The 25040-nt window shown below is 36.2% G+C and overlaps 2 protein-coding genes across 4 annotated transcripts in view; both read right to left on the reverse strand.

Moving 5' to 3' along the window:
• LOC111394723 (beta-hexosaminidase 2-like) overlaps positions 1-1461 on the reverse strand; it is a 9606-nt gene extending 8145 nt beyond the window's left edge. Inside the window, exon 1 of the mRNA XM_023020676.1 lies at positions 624-1461. Within this exon, the coding sequence (XP_022876444.1) occupies positions 624-1419 (796 nt within the window). The 5' untranslated portion in view covers positions 1420-1461. The remainder of the gene's footprint in view (positions 1-623) is intronic.
• Positions 1462-5265: 3804 nt separating this feature from the next.
• LOC111394724 (serine/threonine-protein phosphatase PP2A-2 catalytic subunit-like) lies at positions 5266-21230 on the reverse strand. 3 transcript variants are annotated; one of them, XM_023020677.1, is made up of 11 exons: positions 20947-21230; positions 18693-18749; positions 17495-17638; positions 16277-16348; positions 15974-16045; positions 14145-14185; positions 13510-13576; positions 6280-6471; positions 6099-6188; positions 5898-6005; positions 5266-5728 (listed from the first exon to the last, which is right to left on the reverse strand). In XM_023020677.1, exons 1-11 carry the CDS (start codon positions 21037-21039, stop codon positions 5663-5665), a joined length of 1002 nt encoding a protein of 333 aa, XP_022876445.1. In that variant the 5' UTR covers positions 21040-21230; the 3' UTR covers positions 5266-5662. The 3 variants fall into 3 exon arrangements, with proteins under 3 accessions (XP_022876445.1, XP_022876446.1, XP_022876447.1); XM_023020678.1 differs by having other exon boundaries at positions 5314-5728; positions 17495-17578; positions 20947-21229; XM_023020679.1 differs by lacking the exon at positions 17495-17638 and having other exon boundaries at positions 5314-5728.
• Positions 21231-25040: the final 3810 nt, after the last annotated feature.

Raw genomic sequence — 25040 nt, forward strand, 5'->3', positions numbered from 1 at the left:
ATTATTTGCATGAAAATTGTCAATTAAATGTGCTTGATTGATTTTATTTTCAACTTAGAAAATATTATATTTTTCTATTTTTTTATTTTTTATTGATAGGTAGAGATGGGAGAGAGAGGGAGTAGATGAGAGAGAAAGACAGACTGGATTACCTGAAAAATAAAAACCTACTCCTTTGAAGAAAATATTGATCATGTGACCAAAAGTAGGAAAATATTTTTCATGAAAAAATATGAATCAAACGGAAAAAAAGTAAGAATTTGGATGGAAAAATAACATTTTTCGTGAAAAATAGTAACAATCAAACACAGTCGAACTGTCTAAGTTATTTATATAATCAGAAATGACCTACTAAGCACCTATGCTCGTCTCATGTTAACCATGTGCATATAAATCCTTTGGTTATAAGATTTAGATGACGTGCTTAACATAAGATGAGCACTGCTTAGTAGATAGATCATTCCTGTTTATCCCATTCCTCAACTCCGTTTTCCCGAAATATCTATTTCTTCATCTTCAACTCATTAATAGGACACAAGTGCATTTATGTACTATAATAATAAAAATTCAAACGCATTTATTTTCCATCATAGAAAAAGTGGTTAATCAACAAGTTTACTCACCGGGCATGTCAATTTCAGGCACAATTCGAACCCCATATTCCATCCCAAACTCCACCACCCGATTCACATCATCCGCAGTGTACTTCATTTCTTCGCCGTAAGCTCCTTTTTCGGCCAGCTCCGGCTCCGATGGAAGCACCAGTGGAAATGAATGCGAATCCGTTATATGCCAATGGAACACATTCAATTTATTCATACTCACCGCCTTTACAAGCCTCAACAAGTCCTCCACTGGGTAATAATTTCTCGACGTGTCCAGTACGATTCCGCGGTGCATAAAAAGTGGTACGTCAGAAATGTACAACCCGGAAGCGACAATTGCCGGTTTTGAATACACTAATTGAGAAAAAGTTTCCAGTCCGCGCATTGCACCCCATGCAGTATGTGCGGAGAGAGTGGCGTCTGTAGACCCAGAGGAGGGGATTGTGAGGGCGTAGGACTCATCGACTCCGTGAGTTAAAGGCGAGGTGAGGTCAGTGATGGTAATGATCAAAAATTGAAGTGGTGGTGCTGACGTCAAGTTGAGTGGTGGTTTGAACAGGGGCTGGTGGTGCTCCGTCAGGACTTGACGGAGATAACGGTTAGCGGCGGTGGTTAGGTAACGGTGGTAAGGATTTGAGATTGTGAAGTTTGGGGATAGTAGGATTGCCTGTGGGTGGGTCCAGAGAAAGGTCGTGGGCTTCGGCCATACGTTGATCGGGTATCGAACGGCTGAGATTCCAGGGATGGAGAAACAAAATATAAAGAGAGAGACTACGGACAAAGGGAGAGGAAATGAGAGTATGGTGTAACCCATTTTGGCTTTTTTGAGTTTTTCCAATTCGAATTTGGAAATGATTCTATGTACTACGATACAAAGTCTACTCCTTATATCTCTTTTTTGACCCAATCCCTTTGGATATCTAGGTCTCGTTCATCGAACTTCTACTTTTATTTTTGCTTTTACTTATTGTAAAAGAATTTCATGAAAAAATTATCTTAAACTAGCTTCGTTTAAATGATCTTTGAGTATAATTATTTAATTTGGTTAAAAACATTTCTTAAAGCATCTTTAATGGTGATGTAAAATTGATGTAAATTGACATCTCCAAAAACACTTTTACATTCCAATTTACGTTTCGATGGATTTTGAATCCAAATTCTGCTTCAATGGAGAGGTCTAAAAAATCTTATATAAGTGGGTTGAAAGCTTTTTGTTGCTCTCAAGTCCCAGGGGTAGATCTAAATAAATATGTTGATATATATATATATTTACCAAAAAAAAGTACTTTACATTTCCCTTGCATCTCTTCATTGGAGATGTTTAATTTAAAACACCATTAGTAACAGCTTTTGATCATTCAAAAGCTTAATAAATGGAAGTTTATGTTAGATATTTATACAATAAATATAATATGTGAAAGAAATAACTAATTCAGATGAAGTGTTCGAGTGGTGAAAATTGTGACATTTGTGTGGGAGGTCGGGAGTGTTCGAGTCACATCCCACACAATAATGTAAAAGCCTTTGATTAGGGCATCGGGCGTCCTTTATTAAAATAATTTTATTTTAATGATTTTTTAAATTATTTAATTGGTCAAACTAGCTGGTATAAAATGATCATTTTTTAACAACTCACTATCAACAACCCATTACCTACTAGCCAATAAATGTTGCAAATATTTATGGATCATGGTGGAGGCATTTAAATTCATTCTGCCTATATATACACCCGTTTGGTTTTCAGAAAAACATATCAAAAACGAATTACAACTTTTCATATGCTAAAATTTTATACTTGAGTTTTACATATATATTCAGGATTACACTTGAGAGTTTTGAGAAATCATTCGTGATTACTACACAAGTGGTTTGTGATGTTTGTATCCTAGGAGTGATTATCAATGGAAGTCATAGCAATTATCGACTCACAATTTCACTTTAGGACATCGTATTGTTACGAGACTCGATTAATCAATAAATTTTATTTTTGCATTTTACTATTATGCAAGTTACTGCAACTAATTATTTTCGAACATTTTATTTTTTCATATGATGTAAACCACACCGAAAATACTATATAGAAAAATTGTAGTTTTTGTTCTTATTTAAAATTGCCAGTCCTATCGGAAACTATACATCAAGTATGCATCGAAGGTTTGTTATGTAAAATTTCGAAAACAGATTAATCATATGAATATACTATCAGTTTCTTGCACAGTGCACTAAACACAATAATAAACAAACATTTCATGAAATTTATGATTTTGTAACACGCATTTCATTAGCTTATGTCAAAATGTATTAAAATTTTGAATTTTGTATTTAAATCTGTTTGATTTCAATAAATAAAACATGCCAAGTATATATGTCTTAACACTATTTATCTTATCTGCATTGTGAAATTTACCTTTTTTTATCTCCAACATCATTTTCATCACTTTTATTTCGAATAATATTTTCATTAACATTGTGATCGTCAAAAGAAAAAGCATATTTATGTTTAAATTATTTTTCCATCACGATTAATGAAAACAATCAATTCAAATGAAAAATACAAAAAACATAGCAAATTCTGAATATTACATTATCAACTCCATTCCAATTCAAATAAAAACAAAAATCACAGCACGAATCCATTACCATAAAATTGCTAAAACAAGATAGAATTTGGAGGACTTGAGGGAATCCTCAATTCCATTTCGTAAGAAAATACAAAAGAAATAATTTCCTAAATATTCAAATATGATTTTTGAGGAAACCAAAAAAAAAATAAAAAAAATATATATTATATCTATTTAAAGTTAGTGGGTCAAGTGACCCACCAAGATTCGGTCTGCCAGTGCAAGAGGAGGCCCAAGATTTTTTTATTGGATGCGGACCCCCTCTCTAATAAGGGGACGGTACACCGAGCCGTGTACAAACATCAAAATCCTAATGAGAAGGGATTTTTAACAAGGAATATGTTACGTATAATGCATTGTCTATATCGACGTTCACTTACTCACATGGAGGAGGACTCACTTCAAATAAAATATAATTTATTCGAAGTGGATCCCCCATCTATATAAAAAGGGTGGACATTGATATGAATATCTTGATGTACTTGTAGCATCACCATTTTAACAATTAGGAGATTCTGAAAAAGAAAGAAGTCAACGAGAACATGGGGGCGGTACACCGAGCTGTGTACAAACATCAAAATCCTAATGAGAAGAGGGTTTTTAACAAGGAATATGCTATGTATCTATATCGGCGTCCACTTCCTCACATGGAGGGGGGCCCACTTCAAATAAAATATNAATTCTGACTTCTCTCAATTTGAGGAAATTCCATTAGTTAATTATGGCGCTATCGCGAAAATGCTCAGTCTGGATTTTTTTAAAAAATAATGCTATATAGCACTAATGGTATTAAAACATCAGTTTATTTGACACTATGTAATAGGTTCAATTAAATATGAAATTATGCGATTAATTTAATTGTACATTTCATTTAATAATGCCAACATAAAGTTGTTGTAATGCCTCATTCTTAATCTTTATTGGTTGGCACTTAAAATACATAGGGCGGCACAGGGCTATTCTTAATCTTTACAAGACTCTAGATTCTTTAAATGGGTTAGTGCCAATTGCATGCACACGGTGCTAGTTTGTCCTCTCTTTATTTTAGAAAATCAGATGCTTTAATAGACTAATACAATTAAAATAATAATAATACTAATAATCATAATAATAATAGTTTACCAATCTACCATTGGCATATTCCGAGTAACAAGCATGTCATTTCCCAAAGACAAATAGAAAAGTCAAGAATAGACGTATAGATTATGTTTAACCATCCACGAATTCTAGAGGTACGGTGTGGCCTTTAATATAGATTGATTCCCAAAATTCTTGGAAGAGTTGGCCGAGAAATCGGTGGCTCCTGATTCACATGGGCCGCGAAGTGAGTTCCACAGTGTTGACAACATAATAGACGGTCTCACTCTTTGATTCTAACTCAATTTAAACAATCCACATTGAAGAATAATGCTAAGTGTACATTCCATTGGAGTTCAAAAGGTGTTAAGACGGGAATGTGTATTTAAAAAAAAAACAAAAAAACAAAACCGTCCAATCATGTATTATCACCGAACACAATGTCAAACATGATGTCAAAAAGAATGTACATATAGCATAATTGTACATTGAGATGGTTCATGAATTAAAGCCATAATTGCCTCCACAGAACCAGACATTAGAAATTAACGGATCTTGACCTCGAAGTGGGTTAGTCCCGGGTTGTCCAAGAACTTGACAATACCTGGAAATTTCCAAGTCCATGACCGTCGTGTGGATTGTTTAAAGCCGTGATCGCCTCCGCAAAAACAGACATTAGAAACTAACGTATCTTGACCTCAAGCACTGTCTAAGAACTTGACAATTTACCTGGAATTTTCCTAGTCCATGCCTGTCGTAAGGAATTATTTTGCTACAACATGCGAATACGAGATTTTTTTTTGCCTCGAGAATGTGTGGCTCGGAACGACTGAGATGGGCCAGATTTAAATTCATCAGGAGAAGTGAATTTAGCAGCTCTGTAGGCTCGCAGTCCCGACCTGATAGCCACAGAAATACAAAATTCACTCTGTTCTAATGAGCTATAGTTACACGAGAAGATCTAAAGCAACTCAATCTTGATTGGTAAATTTTGAGAGGAGAAAAAATCATGATCAAGCAACTTAATAGAATTCTCCATTACTTCTGCAGACCAAATCAATAGTTCGCAGTGACGAGAAAAATAGAGAACTAACTTACAGATATGTTTATCAAAAGAAAGGGAAACAACAAGAACATCAAAACATTATATGAAACAATACATTCAAAGATTCGACCAACCCACTTTCCGCTCCCAAGCACCCTTGCATTGGTTAGAATATAACATTGATTGTTGGAAGGGAACCTCAACCACTTCCAAACTTTCAATGCTTCTTCACCTTCGTATCACATCAAAAATGACAAATGAACACTCGAATTCGACCATTGCATCAAACCATGAGCCAGTTACTGTCGATTGATCTACAAGAAATAATCAGGTGTTCTTCGAGTTACATCAGGTTCTCCTCTCCTTGGAGCCGGCTCAAACTGCAACAGTCAAATCACAAGCCATGTCGTTAACTAACCCGCGTTGCACCAAAATACAGAGAAAATATCACTTGAGAACTGATAATTCATTGTCTCTGATTCTGAAGGATAACTAAATGTCAAAATAGGGTTGTCACACATACGGAAGGAGGGAGGGAGAGAACGGAACCTGGATAAATGTATGCTCTCTATTATCATCAACTTCCAGAATGGATGCCATATTCCCACAACGATAACAATAATTTGGTGCGCTGAAAATAGTGACAACCTTTTGTTCCTGAGATAGATGTCAAATTCGAACATGAAAACCCACTTCAACTAATAGCACAAGTGATAAACAAGTTGAATAATGTTGCAAGAAAAAATTTACATGGGACCAGTTGTAACCCTCCATAACCAACTGATGAGCTCTGGCAATTAGGTTTAAGTTGTTGGTATGATTGAATTGCTCTGATATGTCCTGGAATAAGTACAGTCCATGGTACTGATTAGATTAAAGGAGATGGGAGGGGGAAAAAGGGGGAAAACCTCCAATAAATAGATGAATGTACCTGGCCAAATGTGTATCCTGCACCACGGGGGGAGATACCCCAACCACATCGATCATCAGGGTCAGACCATAAAAGATCACACATGGGACCTTCATGTGGAACTTCTTGAACACGGTCAAAGTTTCTTATATTATCAAGGGTTTCTATAGAGGGGGACAGCCCACCATGCAGACAAAATATTTCTGATTCAACCTATTGATCAGAACACTGCGTCAGAATCTAGTTGCAAGCAAAAAAAAACTTATTATAAAATGAACTTAAACAGAAAGCATATTTCTCCATTCTTGTGTTACAAATTTACAATCACAATCTGAAGTTGAAATTAACACGAGTTCCAACTCATGGTTCTTTTGCGATATACTCTTATACAAAATGTTGAGAAACCTTTACAGAAAGACCGTACTAAAACTTTTGTTTGCATAAAACAGAATGCATTTCCCAATGGTTCAAGCATTGACATATTTCAAATTTACAAGGCATTTACAACCATTAGAAAATGTTGACTAGGGGAATCATAAGCATGTCCGAAATTTGTTAGGCTCTTTACTCACTCATTACTCCAAATATTCTTCTTCGCCTCTTTATTTTTATTTATTAAAGGCTAAACAAATTGCAGCTTTCATCCCCAATCTATACCCTCTTTTACACTTCTACTCCCAACCTTTATTTCTTTGGTATTCTTACACTAAACCTTTCACATATTAGCAGCCTCCATCGCCTTTGACAGTTTCCTGCCAAAATCGCCGTTAGGCAAGCTTAGAAAGACAGACATACCCTGAACTTCAAATAAATGCTATAGAAAGAAAAGATAAAAATGAAGGAAACTAATAAAAGTAAAAATAAAAAATAAAAAAAGAAATAAATATGTCATCTTCTCCAGCGACAACCCCCACCCCTAGCAGCACCCTGCCACCAACCATACCCCAAGCACCACCCACCGCCACAATGGATGCCATAATGGATGTTTCAACAAAGCTCTATCTTTGAATTAACTCCCCCAAAAAAAAAAATCAAAGAAAGCTTCAACTCCAGAAAAAAAATTCTAAACAAAATCAAACAAGAAAATGAAATGGAATTGAGAAGGAAAATTAAAAATGCTAACTACTGATTCGTGAACTTCCAAAATTTTAATGTACAGATAGGTGATAGTGGTCCCGATCAAAAAGGGCAATTAAGAGTGAAGGGTAATTCTCTCAGGGTGAGAATTGGACCACAAGTTTGAATGAGTTTTCTTGACGATCTTTATTTCAGCCAAATTCGAGTTTAAATAACCAGGGTGAATGGCAACGGACTGCCTAACCTCAAGGCCCATGTTACAACAAAATTAAAACTAACAGCTATAAAATAACAACTCAAACAACCTTATTCTAACTAAAAAATAAATATAATGTTGCATTTCCTAGTGGACCAGATTACTTTGGACTGGGTCCTGGATTCCCATGTGCATGCATGTATTGCTTCCACTTTGGACTCATTCTCCACGTTGTTGCATGCATGCACAGCCTCCATCACTTTAGACCATGCAATTCTAGAACCTAGGATTCTTCCTAGGGACTCTGCTAGACCTTCATGGTCCATCAATTCCCGCCCGATCAAGAAGATCCTTGTCGCCAAGATCTACCGTAGGAAATTGCTCATTCAGTAACTCCATCCGTTCCCAGGTGGCTTCTTCTGTGGGCAAACATTTCCAATGTACCAAGCTTTCCTCAACAAACTTGTTACCAACTTTGATCCCACGAGATTCAATAATACATCTAGGTTCGAGTACGAGTGTTCCTTCACTAGAAACTGGAGGTAAATCCAAACTCGCTTGACTAGGATCTCCCACATAGTTCTTCAACAAGGACACATAGAATACGGGATGTATGCGTGAATTCTCTGGAAGTTATAGCTAATATGCCACTTTGCCGATGCGTTGGGCAACGGGAGAAAGCCTAAAAAATCGACTAGATAGCTTTCGGAGTGCTCGTTTGAATGTGGTGCTCTGGCAGTAGGGCTGGAGCCGCCACAATACCATGTCACCCTCCTGGAACTCTACATCTCGCCTTTTCAAGTAAGCAGCCCGTTTCATTTGATTGATAGCCACCCCGAGGTTATCCTTAAGTTAATGCAGCAGCTCATCTCGAGCAAGAAGACTCTCATCCACCTCATTAACAAGTGACTCCTTTCTGATAAATTGGGATCATGGGTGGTAGGCGACCGTAGAGAGCTTGAAACGGTAACATCCCTGTAGAGTTAGATATTATACCAATATTCGGCCCATGGTAAGAATTCTACCCACCTTTTTGGGCCCTGATGAACAAAGCTACACCAAGTATTGCTCCAAACACCGGTTAACCACCTCAAACTGACCATCCGTTTGTGGATGATAAGCATAACTTAGTTTGAGCTTAGTTTCGGACAGAGAGAAGAATTCCTAATAGAACTTACTATAAAAATGGGGTCACGGTCACTAATAATCGATCTAGGCATTCCATGTAACTTGACCACGCTTTTTCTGCCACCACCTTGGCGGTAAAAGAATGGGTAAGAGCCACAAAGTGGGCATACTTACTCAACCTATCTACCACCACTGGTACTGGATCCTTCCCAGAAGTTAGTAACCTTCAATAAAATCAAGCGTAATGTCATCCCAAACCTAACATGGAATCGATAGAGGCTAGATAAGGCTTGCTAAAGTTAATGTTTGTGACTTGGTTCTTTGGCACGTCTCACATGCAACAACGAAGGCTTGAATATCCTTATACATAGTGGACCAATAAAACTGCTGGGCTAACCTCCTGCATGTTCTAAGAATCTTTGAGTGGCCTGTGGTCCTGCTAGCATGAAACTCTTCTAGTAGGCTATTCCAAATGTCATGAACCGAGGCACCACAATCCCATTTTTGAAGAATAATAATCCATTTCTCCATTGGTATGGGCCTCCTGGATTTTCCTTAGCAACAAGGCCCACTTGCTTGGCCTTTTTTATATCTTCCCATAATTGAACTTGTGGCACAAATATAGTATGAAGTATAGGACTATCAAGCCTTTGAGATAGTGCATCTGCCACGGAATTTTCACGACCTGGATTGTATATAATCTCATACTCGTAGTCAAGCAATGTCGCCACCCACTTTTGTTGTTCTTGGGTAGCAACACATTGCTCCAAGAAATATTTGAGGTTACGTTGATCCATATGAATGAACATTTTTCCCCAAAAAGTAGGGCTGCCAAGTACGTATAGCTTCGACAACGGCCAGCATCTCCTTAGCATAGATGGACCAAGATCGTTTTGTCACCCCCAAGGCTCGACTCATGTAAGCGATGGGTCGTCCTTGCTAGGTTAGTACCCTCCTATCCTATCTCTAGAGGCATCGGTTTCAACGATAAATGACTCGTTGAAATTAGGCATGGCTAATGTAGGAATGGATGTCATGGCTTCTTTAAGTGCAATAAAAGCGGCTTCCACTTCTTCTCTCCATCCAAATTGTCCCTCTTTTAAGAGATTTGTAAGAGAGCAAGCTAGGATCCCGTAATTCCTTACGAACTTCTCGTAATATTCTGTTAATCCAAGAAAACCATGCAACTCCGAAATATTTATACATCGTGGCCAAGCTAACATGGCTGAAATTTTGGAATTGTCCACCTTTACCCCTTGGTGGGTCACAACATGCCCCAGGTACTCGAGCTCCTGCTGCCCAATGGCACATTTTGAAGCTTTACTATAAAATTGTTGTTGACTTAGGATTTCTAAGGCCTTTCCCATGTGAATCAAATGTGCTTCCCCTAATGGACTATAAATAAGTATATTGTTGAAAAATACCAAAATATGTTTTCGAAGATATGGGCGAAAAATCGAATTCATAATGGCTTGGAAAGTTAATGGAGCATTGCATAAGCCAAAGGGCATTACCAAATACTCGTAATGGCCATTATGGATTTGAGAAGCTGTTTAAGGACATCTTAAGGGTGAACCCTTACCTGGTGGTATCCCGATCTAAGATCAAGCTTCGTAAAATAAGCGACCTCGTGTAATTCATCAAGCATGTCCTCCACCGTTGGAATTAGGAAGCGATCCTTGATGGTCAAGGCATTAAGCGCAACGGGAGCAAGACTTGAATCAAGGATCCCCAAAAAAAAAAAAAAAAAAAAACTCTCGATCTCTCCGTTTCGGAAATAAGCATAAGGATATGGTTGAACATTCACCGATTCAGTACCTTCCTTGAGTTGAATACAGTGGTCCACTTCTCTCGCTAGTGGTAATTTGGTGGGTTCTTAAAAGAATTCAGCGTATTGCTCCAAGAGTTTCAACATGTCGAGTCGCATTCGATTTTCATCTCCATAAGTCATTGATTATAAACAAATAGCAAACAATGGATGTCCTTGATGCACTTCTAGAGTTATTTCTTTGAGGAAAACAACTCGTATAGACGATTGATAAATGCCTTGCAACCTCCGGGCTTCGTTTTTTCCCATTGGAATTTCATTGTCGAAGTTTTCCAATTGCACACAACCGAATCGAGCATTTCAAGCCACTGTACCCCAAGCACGACATCAAGACCAACACTCGGAATCGCATAGAACGTGAGCATGAAGGGAACACTTTGCAAATCCAGGGCATGTTTTCAAATATGCCTTAGACACAGCAGATCCTTACCATTAGCCACACGTACATTCATTGGAGCAGTTGGGATTACCAGTACACAGAGCAGGTCTGTAATGAGATGGTTAATAAAGTTGTGGATTGACCCACTATCAATCAACACATTAACTTCTTGGGGTCCAATTTTCGCCGCTAACCTCGTGGTTTTGGGCGATGTCCACCCGGTTAGCGCATGCAGCGTGATTTCGGGCTCAAGCTGACTATCATTATCCTCATTAGCCACTTGCTCGTCCATAACATTCTCAACATGGTCATCAATAGTATGACCATCGAGTAAAAGGAGTCTTGCCCTTGCAATAATGGCTAGTGGCGAAACACTAGTTGCAATGAAAACATGGGCCCTACGCGCACCTTCTCTGCATTTCGTCCTAAGTCAAACGATGTAGGGCAATTGCGGGTGCTGCCAATGGAGTCGCCCCAGCTAGTGGAGAAAGAGCTTGTGGGGCTTGTGATGGTGGTGGTGGCAGCATGAACCTCTATTGGTGTGAGAGTTGGTCATCCCTCATCCTAGCCAAGTTGATTGCATCTTTAAGTGTCTAAAGCTTAAACATCCAGATGCCATCAGCAATCTCATCCTTCAATCCTCCCATGAATGTTCCTACGAGTGCCTTTTGAGTCCATCCACGAACTCAATTGCCTAACCTTTCAAATTTACGTTGATAGTCCCTTAGAGAGCTGACTTGTCTTACCCAAGAAAGAGCCTCGTCGAAATCATCACACTCCGATGCTCCAAAACGTGCCCATAGCTCATCTTCGAAGGTCTCCCACGTTAATGCCTGCCCTTCATATCAATATGTCCTCCGAAGCCACTGCTACCATTAACTGGCCTCGCCTTCCAAGTGAAAAGATGCAACGACACCTTCTAAGTTTTCGGTATAGTTTGAAATTCAAAGAAGTGGTTCACACGATTGAAGCACTCCATAGGGTCTTCCCTACTAAATTGGGGAAACTCCAATTTTGCGATTTTTGCGGAACACACCAGCCGTCCACCATTAGTGCCTTCAGTATTGTCGTCACAGTGATTTCAAAAATTCTCTCCTCGCTCTATTGCGGGAGGTATTGGATGAGTCTTAAATGAACGAAGCATCTCCTCCAAATGATGGAGCCTGTCTACAATTCCTAGCTCCATGCAATTCATGCCTTCCTGAAGACCACTGAGACCCGCCTCTAGGCTTTCAATCCGCTCCTTGTTGGTGGCCATTAACTCCACTCTGATATCACTTGATAGTGGTCCCAATCAAAAATGGCAAGTAATTTTTGCGGAACACACCAGCCGTCCACCATTAGTGCCTTCAGTATTGTCGTCACAGTGATTTCAAAAATTCTCTCCTCGCTCACTATTGCGGGAGGTATTGGATGAGTCTTAAATGAACGAAGCATCTCCTCCAAATGATGGAGCTTGTCTACAATTCCTAGCTCCATGCAATTCATGCCTTCCTGAAGACCACTAAGACCCGCCTCTAGGCTTTCAATCCGCTCCTTGTTGGTGGCCATTAACTCCACTCTGATATCACTTGATAGTGGTCCCAATCAAAAACGGCAAGTAACAGTGAACAGTAATTCTCTCGGTGAGAATTGGACCACAAGTTTGAATGAGTTTTCCTCATGATCTTTATTTCAGCCAAATTCGAGTTTAAATAACCTAGGTGAGTGGCAACAAACTGCCTCATCTCAAGGCCCATGTTACAACAGAATTAAAACTAATAGCTATAAAATAACAACTCAAACAACCTTATTCTAACTAAAAAATGAATATAACGTTGAATTTCCTAGTGGACCAGATTGCCTTGGACTGGGTCTTGGATTCCCACATGCATGCATGTGTTGCTTCGGCTTCGAACACATTCTCCACGTAGTTGCATGAATCTCCACGTAGATGCATGCATCAATCTCATGCATGCCCACCCTTTCGCATGTCCCTGCATGCATGCATAGCCTTCATAACTTTAGACCACGCAATCCTGGAACCTAGGGATGATGGTTTTGGCTATTATCAAAGATAAGCATTTTATTGTTGTGTTCTCCAGATCTGTTAAAAGGTAGTTCGCCTCCAGCAATGGACGCAAAGCCATGTGGTGATAGTTTAGGACTTGGGGTGGCATTAGAGAACTGATGGATTGTGTGTGATTGTGATGGGGAGAATAAAGGGAAGGGCAAAGGAAATGAAGTTTTATTTTTTCAATTTATTCTCTTTCTATTTATTGGTTTTTTATTTGAGTTAAAAGGGTAATTTTGTCTTTTCACGCTTAACAGTCATTTTGGATAAAAATCAGGACTGCTAATTTATGAAGGGTTGAGGGTAAGAATGCCAAGAAATAAAGGATGGAGATAGAAGTGCAAAAGGTGGTATAGGTAGGGGATAGCAGTAGCAATTTAGCCTTTCAAAAAGCATGATTTACAAACATCTACACTTTTTGACTTCAGTCAACCAACACTGCAATTTGCATTTGATGTCCTTTAAAGGAAAGTAGATGGTAATAATCAGCAATTAACTTTTCACAGACATTATGAATAAGAAAAATTAATTTATTTGAAAACAAAATACATCAACACATTAAATGCCAGTTACTAGAAGATTTTACTAACCAATGCGGTCAAAGGGAAGTAGTCAAATAAGTCTGTGAAAGTCTTCCAAACATTAGCATTTCCATACCTATACATCAAACAGCAATTTTCAATTAATTAATGGCAAAATGCCGAGGAAAAGGCAGGAACAGCTTTATGTAAAGAACTCTTAGACTATATAGTATCTAAAAGACCATGCAGCATCCCAACAGGGAATGGTAATTAAGATAAAATTCAAAGTCAAATTTGTGACTTGGATTTTAACATCCCAGGTCTTGTTCAGACTGATAAGCCATTAAGATGAAATAACATTTTAGCCACGGGTTATCTGCTATATCTTCCCCCTACAACTAATGTTCAGTTAAAAACACGAGTATAATGTAGAGGTCTTGCTTCTTTTTATGAATAATATTTTCAGTTTGCCGTACAGGAAACATGAAAGGAAGATTAACAATAACCATCATCTGATGAACTTAATAGATTGTATTTTAGTGGTTATGAAACACATAACACCCAATTTAATTTGTCCTCTGTAAATTATCAGAAGAAAGAGGGGATATACAATGCACTTAAATTCAAAAGAAAATTTCAGTAGTACAATGGTAAAATATAGATCTAGTTTAAATCAGAAATCAGAGAGGACATCAAGAACTCACTTCCGCAGGCATTCATCATAAAATCCATAGACCTGTGTAATCTGAAAGCAGAAAAGTGAACTAATATTTAGTTTTGGCATTCAAAATAGAACTCATGCCATTCGTTCAACTAAAGAGGAAAAAGAATTAAAGAAAAAAATGCCCAGTCGACAAAGTGAAAACAAGGTTTAAAAGGCTCAATCGGGTACCAAGGCATTTAACCTATTTGAGGTAAGGTGTAAGCCCCAAGGCGTTTTGAGGCACAAGTCTCAAGAGAAGCTAATAAAGTAATTCAAAAGAATATAAAAATACATAAATAACGCTCATTAACAAAACATAAACCATATTAAATCCATAATAAAACAAGTTTACAAAAAATAAGATAAAATCAAAGAAAACACGAAAACCCATACAACTTACTAGGTCGTAGAAAAAAACCCAAAAGGCTGAGACCAATAACAAAAAGCCCTAAAAAGACGAGACGAAAGAGTCTGCCTTAGCCGCCCCGAGGCTTGAGCCTTGGTAAATCAGGACATAAGCCATGGAGAAATGGCATGCAGAATGTAAGCTTTAAGGTGGTTAATTAAAGTGACATGTGAGGAGCGCATCAAGACACAAAACCTTGAAGAGATGCGCCTCAAGACATAAACCCTTGAACAACTTTTTTGAAGATGATACAAATATTAATTCCTTCAATCAACCAGTTCCAAGGATCCCAAACAACAGAGGCAAACACAATAAGATTCGATGCATTAATGATGTAACAAATAACACCATACCAAGTGTAGTCTTTCAAATAACAGCTAACTAATGCTAAAATAAACATTTAAGCCCCGCTTAAGATTGATGAACCCCTCAATTTTGATTTCAATTTTTATGAAAATTGACCTGGTTGTCATTTACCAAACAACACACAAGGCAAGCTCAAATCTGATTTAACAAAAAAAAAGGCTTAAACTAGTTTAACTAGTTGCTTGCTCAAAAAAATTCAAGAACTTCAACATGTGTTGTATCATAACTGCAGGTGACATAACCCCATAAAAATGTGGAGTTACACCTCAGAATCAACGAGAGAATGGGAACCATGCAGCTATCACATAATGATAATATCAGACATTAATAGATAAGCTGTAGAAGCAACTAATTTCAATCAAAATAGTTTTTTAGCAATTAGTTGTGAACAGGTTCGTAAATTTGGTTCGGATCAGTAGAGAGGTCTTATTGAGCAGATCGAAGATCATAAGATCCTAGTCATTTATGATTTAAAACATTGAAAAAAGATCAAATAAAAATTCTAAGAAGAAATTAACAATTATAAGTCAATAACTAACTAGAGTCAAATAATCAAAGTTTAAATCTACCTTAAAAAGATCTACAACAAGATTTTGTAGTCAAAATAACAATTCAGGCATGTTATTAAAATCTCATACAAAGGTCTTTCTGACCTTCTCTTCATGCAAATCTATCAAGAAAGTCCAACCATTTGCTTGGCTGTGAATGAACTGTATCCTCTTTTTATGTTATTAATTCAAATCAGAAGAAATATCATCAAAACAAACACTAAAACATTCATTTTTCAGATATTGCACTAATAATATTTCTTGTAGATATCCTATACGATTTTTGTAATATTCTACACGATATTGTAGCGATCCTATCCAATTGCGATTCTATGCACGATTGGAAGTGTTTTGCCTCTTTAGGATTGTAGATCACAGTTTTGATGACTATGGTCGTGACAATCATCATTCTTCATTTCATCACCATGGTATCAAAATGAAAAATTATAACCATTCCCCCACAAAAGTTTTTCACTGACATCAAAAGTGGCATAAGAAGTAAATGAATACCTGTCTACTTTCATGATTTCCCCTAAGAATAGTAATCCGTTGAGGATAGCGCACTTTCAAAGCCACTAGAAGCTGCATAAAGTAAGCATATTAGTGTCTTCCACTATGTCACATATGAATTCATTACTAAAATGCAAACTACACAGGCTCTAATAAAATCAAATATATCTGAGAGATGATAAAGAAAATAAAAAAAGAAAAAGAGTGAAAATAAAGAAAATAGCTGAATAATTATTGTAACCTGACTTATAAAAGCAAATTTGTGGCAGTGCAACATACATTTATTGTTTAGCTTCTACTTACAGTGACAGTTTCAACTGAATAATACCCACGATCTACATAGTCTCCCATAAATAGATAATTTGTATCTGGACACTGTCAATAAGACAATTGAACTGCATTAGAATGCTGAAGGTGCAGGTCTTCCATATAGACACATCTAAACATAAATTCACTAAAAGTAACAGCTAAATGTGAAGACAATGAACTCAAAAGAGTTAACACTTCAATAAATTAGATAATCTAAAAGAAGACATGCTCTATGAACTCAGCAGTAAAAATATTCCAATAACCATTAGTATATTGGCTTACAAAAAGGAACCAGAACTACAACAATTAACAGATAAAACATACATATAGGTTCCGTCTTACTGAGTTCTTATTTCTGCGTCATATTCAAGGATAAGGCCCTGCTTCTGTATTTATATCTAATAAATTCGCAGGTACTGGAAGGGTCCTAGAGGGCTGAAGACAAACTGGGAGAAGAATTACCAGAGAAACAACTTGAAAGTAATGGAGTTCAGGTCAAAGCAACTTCAAACTTGCTACCATTAACCAAAATTATTCAATCCTATGATTCCTAACTCTACTTATAAAACTAAGAACATCTAGTCATTGACGGGTGCAAGTATAAATCCAGATGTTGGATTGATTGAAAATCAAGCTTTAAGATATTTCAACATGACACGATGTAAACCTCTTTCTACTATTTTCTTTACGTGGTAACATGAGTTTCATAAATACAAATTAGTGTTAAAAGTGGAATACACGAAATTCTGTGTAGTCAACAATAAAAAAAACTTTTAAGTGGTTAAATTTATGATTGTCTGATCCAAACAGTTTTAATAGGATTTCAGTTCATTTAATTATGACTGTATGTAAGGGTTGCTGCCTATCTAAAGAGAAATTGCAAATAGCAAAAACACCAATGAGGAAGGAGTCATTCTTATGTGTTAAAAACCCAATTTCAAAACATAAATAGAATTATAAAAGAGGAAAGTGAGGTATACCTAGCAGCAAATCTTTTTATTTCTGTGCAAGACTTGAACGAGGACAACAAAAAACTAGTTTACATTTAAAAGAATACGTGAAACAATGACAGCATATATTGCTTGTCACGCTTCAAACTGTTATCGTATCACAACCTTCTTCCTCAACACATCCTTTTGATCGGTCTCAAAGATTCACTTCCCCCTAGCTCAGGACAATGAAAAATGAAATGTCATAGGCTACAAAAGATACCTTCCCTCCAATGCGGAAAAGTTCAGCAAGATCGTGAAATTGCCCGTGTATATCCCCACAAATTGTCACGGGGCTTTTGACAGGCTGCACTCCAGGAGCACAGAAATCAATTAAGCACATCATATTATGCACGTTCCATATGCACTACAGATAAACAACAAATTACTAAGCCCATGTTTGGTAGGGATTAATATCTAGATTTTAATATTAGTCAAAGTCAACAATTAATTTTAACCACATATTTCATGAGAACCACAACTTTTCAACTACACATTTCTTCAACTTTTATGAAAATCTATTAAATATCAGATTTTAATCCCCCACCAAACAGGGCTAAATGACAATTGAATGCATAATCGTGAAATATTAGACTATTTTACCATAAGTCATAAAATGTGCTTTGTAATTATGTGCAATATTCAATGATTCCCTTAGTAATTTAATATTCATATAGCCACAATATTTCAAGAAGTATACGTGATAAGTAACAAATTTCGGATGAGCACGTGTATGGCATTGATCACTGCTAATTTTAATAATTTCTGTTTAATATAATTCAGATCCAGGTGCCTGTACAAAATCTACTGTATCTTGCAAGTGACAAGTTTCTTCCCTAACAACTGTGGAAGAAGCAAAGCAGCAAAGACTGAAATCCAATATATAAACAAGCAATCAAAAACACAACTTAGACTTATCTGGTTTCTACATTTGCACTGACTCATTCAAAATTTAGGAGGCAGTAGAAAGAGTAAAAGAGCAAAATCATTTTCCTTCAATAACCATGTCATGCAAAAGAGTGCAGCAGATTTGATTTTCTTTCCAGTCCATTTTATTTCCTAAATCTCTTTTGCTGAAAGATAGTTATGATCTAAAATTTTACATCCAACTGAACCCAGAGTGAGCATGTGTCACATTTCAATGGGCCCAAATCATTTTCCTCCATGATAATCATCACCTGTAGTAATGTGGGAATGCACACAACAAATTTACGAAGAGACATTATGATGGAACTCAAAGTGTCAAATTTTCTAGTAACTTCCAGAAAGCTAAGGATAGCTAGGCACTGTGAGGTTTTGGTGTATTCTTGTTTATAATGTATGTTTAACACTCAAAAAAAGTAACTAGCATATAATCTAGTTTGCACATTTTAATATGCAACCAAAAATATATTATGAAACAAAGAAATAGAAGTGCATACCTGTACATTACTTTCCTCCATTAGTGTCTCCTTAGCCTTCTCACATAGAGTCCTAACCTGCATCCACAAAAGACAAATATGATCGATTCTACAATTGCGACTTTTAGTTTCAATAAACAATATAAATAAAGCAAAAAAAAGAAGGCCAGACCAATCTACATGATTCCTTATTTGTATAATTAAGGACAATGTCAACGTTATTCCTTCTCCATCAAAGGCTAAGCACGTGAACACGAGTGCATAGGAAAGGAAAATACGGGGTTAATGAAATTGCAACCACACAAAAAAGGAATTTCAACGATTTTCAAAACAGGATGGAAATATCTACCTTAGTAAAGCCATAATATAGTTCAGTTCATGAAATTTCATGCATGAAAATTGAAACAATAACTGTGATAAATCGCTTCCTTCAGTGCAAAACAAAGATACACAATTTTCCAAGCAAGTTATTCTTAATAATTCTGTGGAGCATTCAATACCTTCTCTAAATGATAAAAGAACACGAAGCTTGAATTATAAGCTATTTTATAGATCCATTCCCTCAAATTCATATATAAGAAGATACCTTGGTTGAGCAACCAACTATATTGTATTATTATGGATTGTGGACAACTAATTAATGGAGACGGTGAACAGGCCACACCCAGTCCTCATGTATACAAATTTCTTTGTAGTCCTTCAATAACTCTTCCTAAATCACCATGTTCGTTTGCATAAATGCAGCTTCTGTCTAATGCCAATAAAAGTTAAAAATGGGTTAAAGCAATGTTAGTAAGTCAACATATTGACTCAATTTGGTCACTGAACTTTTATTTCCAAGTTAGTCACTGAACTTTCATTTTGTTTCAGTTAAGGCACTATGTCCCACTGAATTAACAAAAATGATGGTGTTGATTGGAAATTCCGTTAGTGCATTAACTTTTTCTAACTAGGAAGAAACTTGTATTGTTGGACAAGCCGTGCTTTCCAAATTCACTTCAAGAATAAAAATGTAGAAGAGGAAAGAAAAAAGAAAGGATTTGTCTAACAAAATAATATTTTGCCTAGTCAGAAGTTTAAAAAAATGAACCAAACAATTTTCCAAGATACGTCATCATTTCAATTAATTCAGCAAACAGAGTGCTTAAATTGAAACAAAAATCGAAGTTCATTGTGTAAGCGCTGTTTAAAATAGATATAACCACTTTTTATTTGCACATTTCGTGGGACTCACACAAATACTACCAACTTATCCACCACTCATTTCTATCTATTTATAATTTAAACCAGTCATAAACAACTCACCAACATGATTTAACTTGGAATAGAAAAAGTTCAGTTACTAAAATGAGACAAAGATATTGTTGAGTGACTAACAGCGTTATTATATCACTAAAAATACATCTATATTTGATGTCTATCTATAACCTTCTTTTATTAGAACACATCCAGATTTATTGGATCTGTAGAAACTATTCTTAAAGCATTGTTGTCCCCTTTACAGTTAAAGGTTCTCTTGCACAAAACAGCTTTGAGGCAGACAATTTCACGGTGGCGGCTAAATTTAAACCAAGGTGTGCTTTTATGTGATAAAAAGATTAACCTTTTATGGACTATTATTTGCAATAGCTGATTTCTTCTGCCCAGTAGCTTTTTTTGCATATACAATAAATGCATGGTCTCAAGCAAATAACAAGGATAAACAGGCCAGATAAATTTCACTCAATATGCATAAATTCCAGAATGCCACACCACGTGAAACAAATTAAAAATCTGCATTAGACTCGCAGATTTATCGACGTCCAGGTCGTAAAAAGAACCAAACCGTTCTTTTCCCTCCCTTCCTCCCCCCACCCCGCACACACAAAACCAATCTCCGTCTTTCTTTTTCCTTTCTCTAAGGTTCTCTGGGTTCTGTATTCCATTGTCAAATCAAACTCATTTATACTAATTCCTAAATCGACCAATAAGCATGATAAATCCTACTACACTGCCCGAAAACACATGAAAATATTATTTCCCATTTGCAGGGTATGCACAAATGCCTAAAATTTTTATCATCTCAAAAGCAATGCATCATTCGAGAAAATAGTACCTTTAGCGAACGCAACCAAATTTATCTGGACTCTCTCGAGAAACACCAACCCACTATCTAAAACTATAAAAAGACAACTAAATCGAACATTTCTTTGTATCGTTAAATCTATAACATCTATCAGATCCAAAAGAAAGAGAAACTATAAAAACTCTTGAAAGGGATGGAAGGAAATAAAACCTCGGGCTCCGACAAGGGTTTGCACTGCATAAGCTGAGCAATCTGCTCGTCCAAATTTCCATGTGTGTTCGCTGCCACCAGATCCGCACTCATCTTGTTTAATTTTCTATTTTATGTCAGATCCACCTTCCTTCGTTCCGACGTCGCTAACTATGCTGGAAAAAGGGAGTAACTCCTTCAACTTATCCCGAATTTCGGGCCACGGGCACAGTGGAAGACAGGAGGATAGATGTACGAGAGTTTCGTCCCTGTAGAGAGAGTAACTTTAGGCCGTGTTTGCGCCAGTTATTTTGAGAAAATATTTGACATTATTTTAATCACACATTTTTCAATAAAATAATATTATATGTAAATTTAAAAAAAAAATATTTTTTAACCACATATTCTCCATCAATCTACTATTCAAAAATATATTTTTCTAAAATAATGTGGCTCAAACACACACTTAATGAATACTCATCAAACTTTACTTGATGTTACTACTCGTTCATCAAACAATAAACCATAATTAGATCCTCATCCATCTTTTTGATCGATTACCCATTCATTGCTATTTAATTTTCCTCATCCTCAAATAACAAAATGACACGTGGCAGACGGATTCTAACGTGGCACGTGACACACTTTCAATAATGCCAAATCGGCCAAAAGTGTGAAAAGCCCATGGCAAGCCATTCTTTCTTTAATTTTGTAACTCACATTTTCATTTCAAATTAAAAATTTTAAAAAAAATCCTTTGCTTTCAAAACAAGAAGGAACCCTTGTTTACACTTCATCTGCATCAATATTCTTCCAAATATGAATCCACAAGAGCCAAATCAAATTCCACTAATCTCAGTGTACTAAATCTTGAGCAAAACAAGAATCTTTGAAACAAGAAGACCCACCAAACTGGGTATGTAATGTAATTTGATTGTGGAGAAACAAGATTGGTGATAGATGATGAGGGAACACCACATTGTAAATTTATTAAACTTTTCATTGGATTCTGAATATTCTCGTATGGGACTACAACTTTGTAGTTGTATCATTGTTTATTTGCATCTTTTTTATTTTTTTCTTTGAAATCACATTTTTATCATTTTTAATTGAATCTGAATTTTTTTTTTATCTAGGACAATAATTTCTTTTTTGGGACCATATTCATTATCTTTTATTTGCTTATTTTATATCTGCATATGTACAAGTGTTTGGAAAACCCTTACATATTTTTTTCAATGCAGACCCGACCTTTGACGAAGAGGAATTGATATCTCTTCAATGCCACTTCAATGATTCAGATAATGAGGTTAATAATTCCACTAATCTCAGTGTACTAAATCTTGAGCAAAACAAGAATCTTTGAAACAAGAAGACCCACCAAACTGGGTATGTAATGTAATTTGATTGTGGAGAAACAAGATTGGTGATAGATGATGAGGGAACACCACATTGTAAATTTATTAAACTTTTCATTGGATTCTGAATATTCTCGTATGGGACCACAACTTTGTAGTTGTATCATTGTTTATTTGCATCTTTTTTATTTTTTTCTTTGAAATCACATTTTTATCATTTTTAATTGAATCTGAATTTTTTTTTATCTAGGACAATAATTTCTTTTTTGGGACCATATTCATTATCTTTTATTTGCCTATTTTATATCTGCATATGTACAAGTGTTTGGAAAACCCTTACATATTTTTTTCAATGCAGACCCGACCTTTGACGAAGAGGAATTGATATCTCTTCAATGCCACTTCAATGATTCAGATAATGAGGTTAATGATGATAGTTTTCAGTTTGACACGAATGCACATGAATACATTGTGGTAGGATTTAATACAGACCCGACACTTGAATTCGAGGCCTCAAGTACGAAGGAATTGGGGTTGTCGGATGGCTATTGTCCTAGTGAGGAGGAATTACTTGCTGATAATTCTTCCAACGAAGAAAAGAATTATCGCCAATGAGGAGGAATTACTTACTGATAATTCTTCCAACGAAGAAAAGAATTATCGCTTTCCCATTTATAATGCTAAAAGAGAAAAGTATACCCACAATTAGAGGTTGGTAAGGGTTAAAAAATATTGAGGAGTTTAAGCAAGCTATCAGGAATTATGGGGTTGCAACTAGGCATAATTTTCTATTTAGGCCAAATGATAATGAGAGGGCACGGGCCATATGCAAAAAAGACAATTGTAATTTCAGGATTTGGGCGTCGTTGAATAAGGCGTTTGGTTGTGTGCAACTAAAATCTAACTATTCAGAGCACACGTATATGAGAAAGCTATGAGAATATTATTAATCCTATAAATTGGTCAAAGTTATAGCATCCAGTACATGTCCCTCCAATCAAACCACCAGGTTGGTTTGTAACCAAAAGGGAGAGAGAGTAGAAGAAGAGAAGAAGACAAAGGGAAGGAAGTATCATCACCTGTTCAGGCTCAAAGGAAAAAATGAAGAAACGAGGAATTGCGCTCATGACTTGTAGTGTCTGTGGAGCGCACAACGTACGATACCATCAGAGGATTGATGCACCACTAGAGGTTCTTGTTCTTTTAAGTAGTTTTAATTTTAGTCTTTTCATTTGTTTTTTTAGAATGATAATTTCACGTGCTTATTTATTTTAGGATTCGATTGCTTATAATGTCGAGCGTACAATTCAAGAAATGTCTAATCAAATTAATGACCACAATTGAAGGGTAACATAAATGTTGTGTGTTTTGCAATATTATGGGCTTGCGTTTAATATGTATCCAAACTGATTATAGTTTGCTCATTCAATTATCCATTTTAACACAGGTAAAGCTAGTGCTTAGGAGATCCAACAAGAGTTCAAGAAATGAAGTTCAACCACCACCATCTTCACCATCCGAGTTTTAGTTCATGCCAACGCCTGGATTAAGTCTGACAAATGATGCACAATATGACTCAGTGCTCCTTCACTTATTGTGCCAGGCTTTTCAATGACTGTGAAAAGCATGTCAACAGGAGCATTTTTGCAAATCCCAACTGAAATATCCCAATCCAGAATATGGTGGAAGATTTGCAACAAATTGATGCTCAAGAAAAGTCACAAAAGAGGGCAGCTAAAGTAAAGAATAGAAAAGTAGTAAGAGCCTCGGTTCGATATGCACCTCCAAGGAAAAGGACCCATGCAGCTACTCAGTAGAAAAACAATTTCTTTTTAGCACTTTAAAAGTTATGCCATATTTTGCAACAAACCAGTTGGGATTGTAATGTGCTACTTAGATTACTCTACTGTGCTTTTTTTCTTTTTTTGTGGTATGAATGGAATTTTTTTGGCGCGATTTGCTTGTCGAGATGTTATGCATTTTGTTTAATCATTGGGAATAATGCAGTCGTGGTATATTTATTTAAATGCAATATGATGCATTAGAACAATGCTGCATCAGATTGCGTTTAACTGGTGCAATCCGATGCATCATAGTGGTGGAATTTGTTTGATGCCCATATAACTGATTGTCTGCCACATCAAATAACCACAAAAAACCTCCACCATCTCATTAACTAGCAATTATCATATAAAAAAACACAATAGCAAGAAAAATTTAAGAATAAATCCTTAAAACACGTGAAGGAAAGACAAATTTTCCTACAATACAGGGAAAATATTAATGTGGTGGCACCAATAGCAAAGACAAATTTTCCTCCAACAATCGTAGATGTATGTCAATTAATCAAGATGTGCATGACAACGAAGTGCCAAGGATAACAGCCTCAGTGACGTTCCAGTTGTTCAACAGATTGATCTGCAGGAAAACCACCCTGCAAATAAGAACAAAATTTACGTAAGAACTCACAATCAAGATGTCAAGATATAAATCAAACTTTCTTCTGTAATCTAGTATTTTAAACTTGGAATTTGTTTAGTTTTATTCTCATGTGATGGATTTGACAAAGCCAAATCAGACCTTCATTTTAATATATAACTTTGCTCAATAAACAAATTGTCCTACATAAAGCAAAGTACCAAGATTTTTACACAGTCAAAATAGATTGGACTATAATCTAATCCAAAAATCAAAGCAAAAAAAAAAATTCTATTGATTTAGGGAAATAGAAAAAAAAAAAAAAAAAAAAAACTTGCA

Source organism: Olea europaea, chromosome 5 (assembly GCF_002742605.1).
Source record: "Olea europaea var. sylvestris chromosome 5, O_europaea_v1, whole genome shotgun sequence".
NCBI lineage: Eukaryota > Viridiplantae > Streptophyta > Magnoliopsida > Lamiales > Oleaceae > Olea > Olea europaea.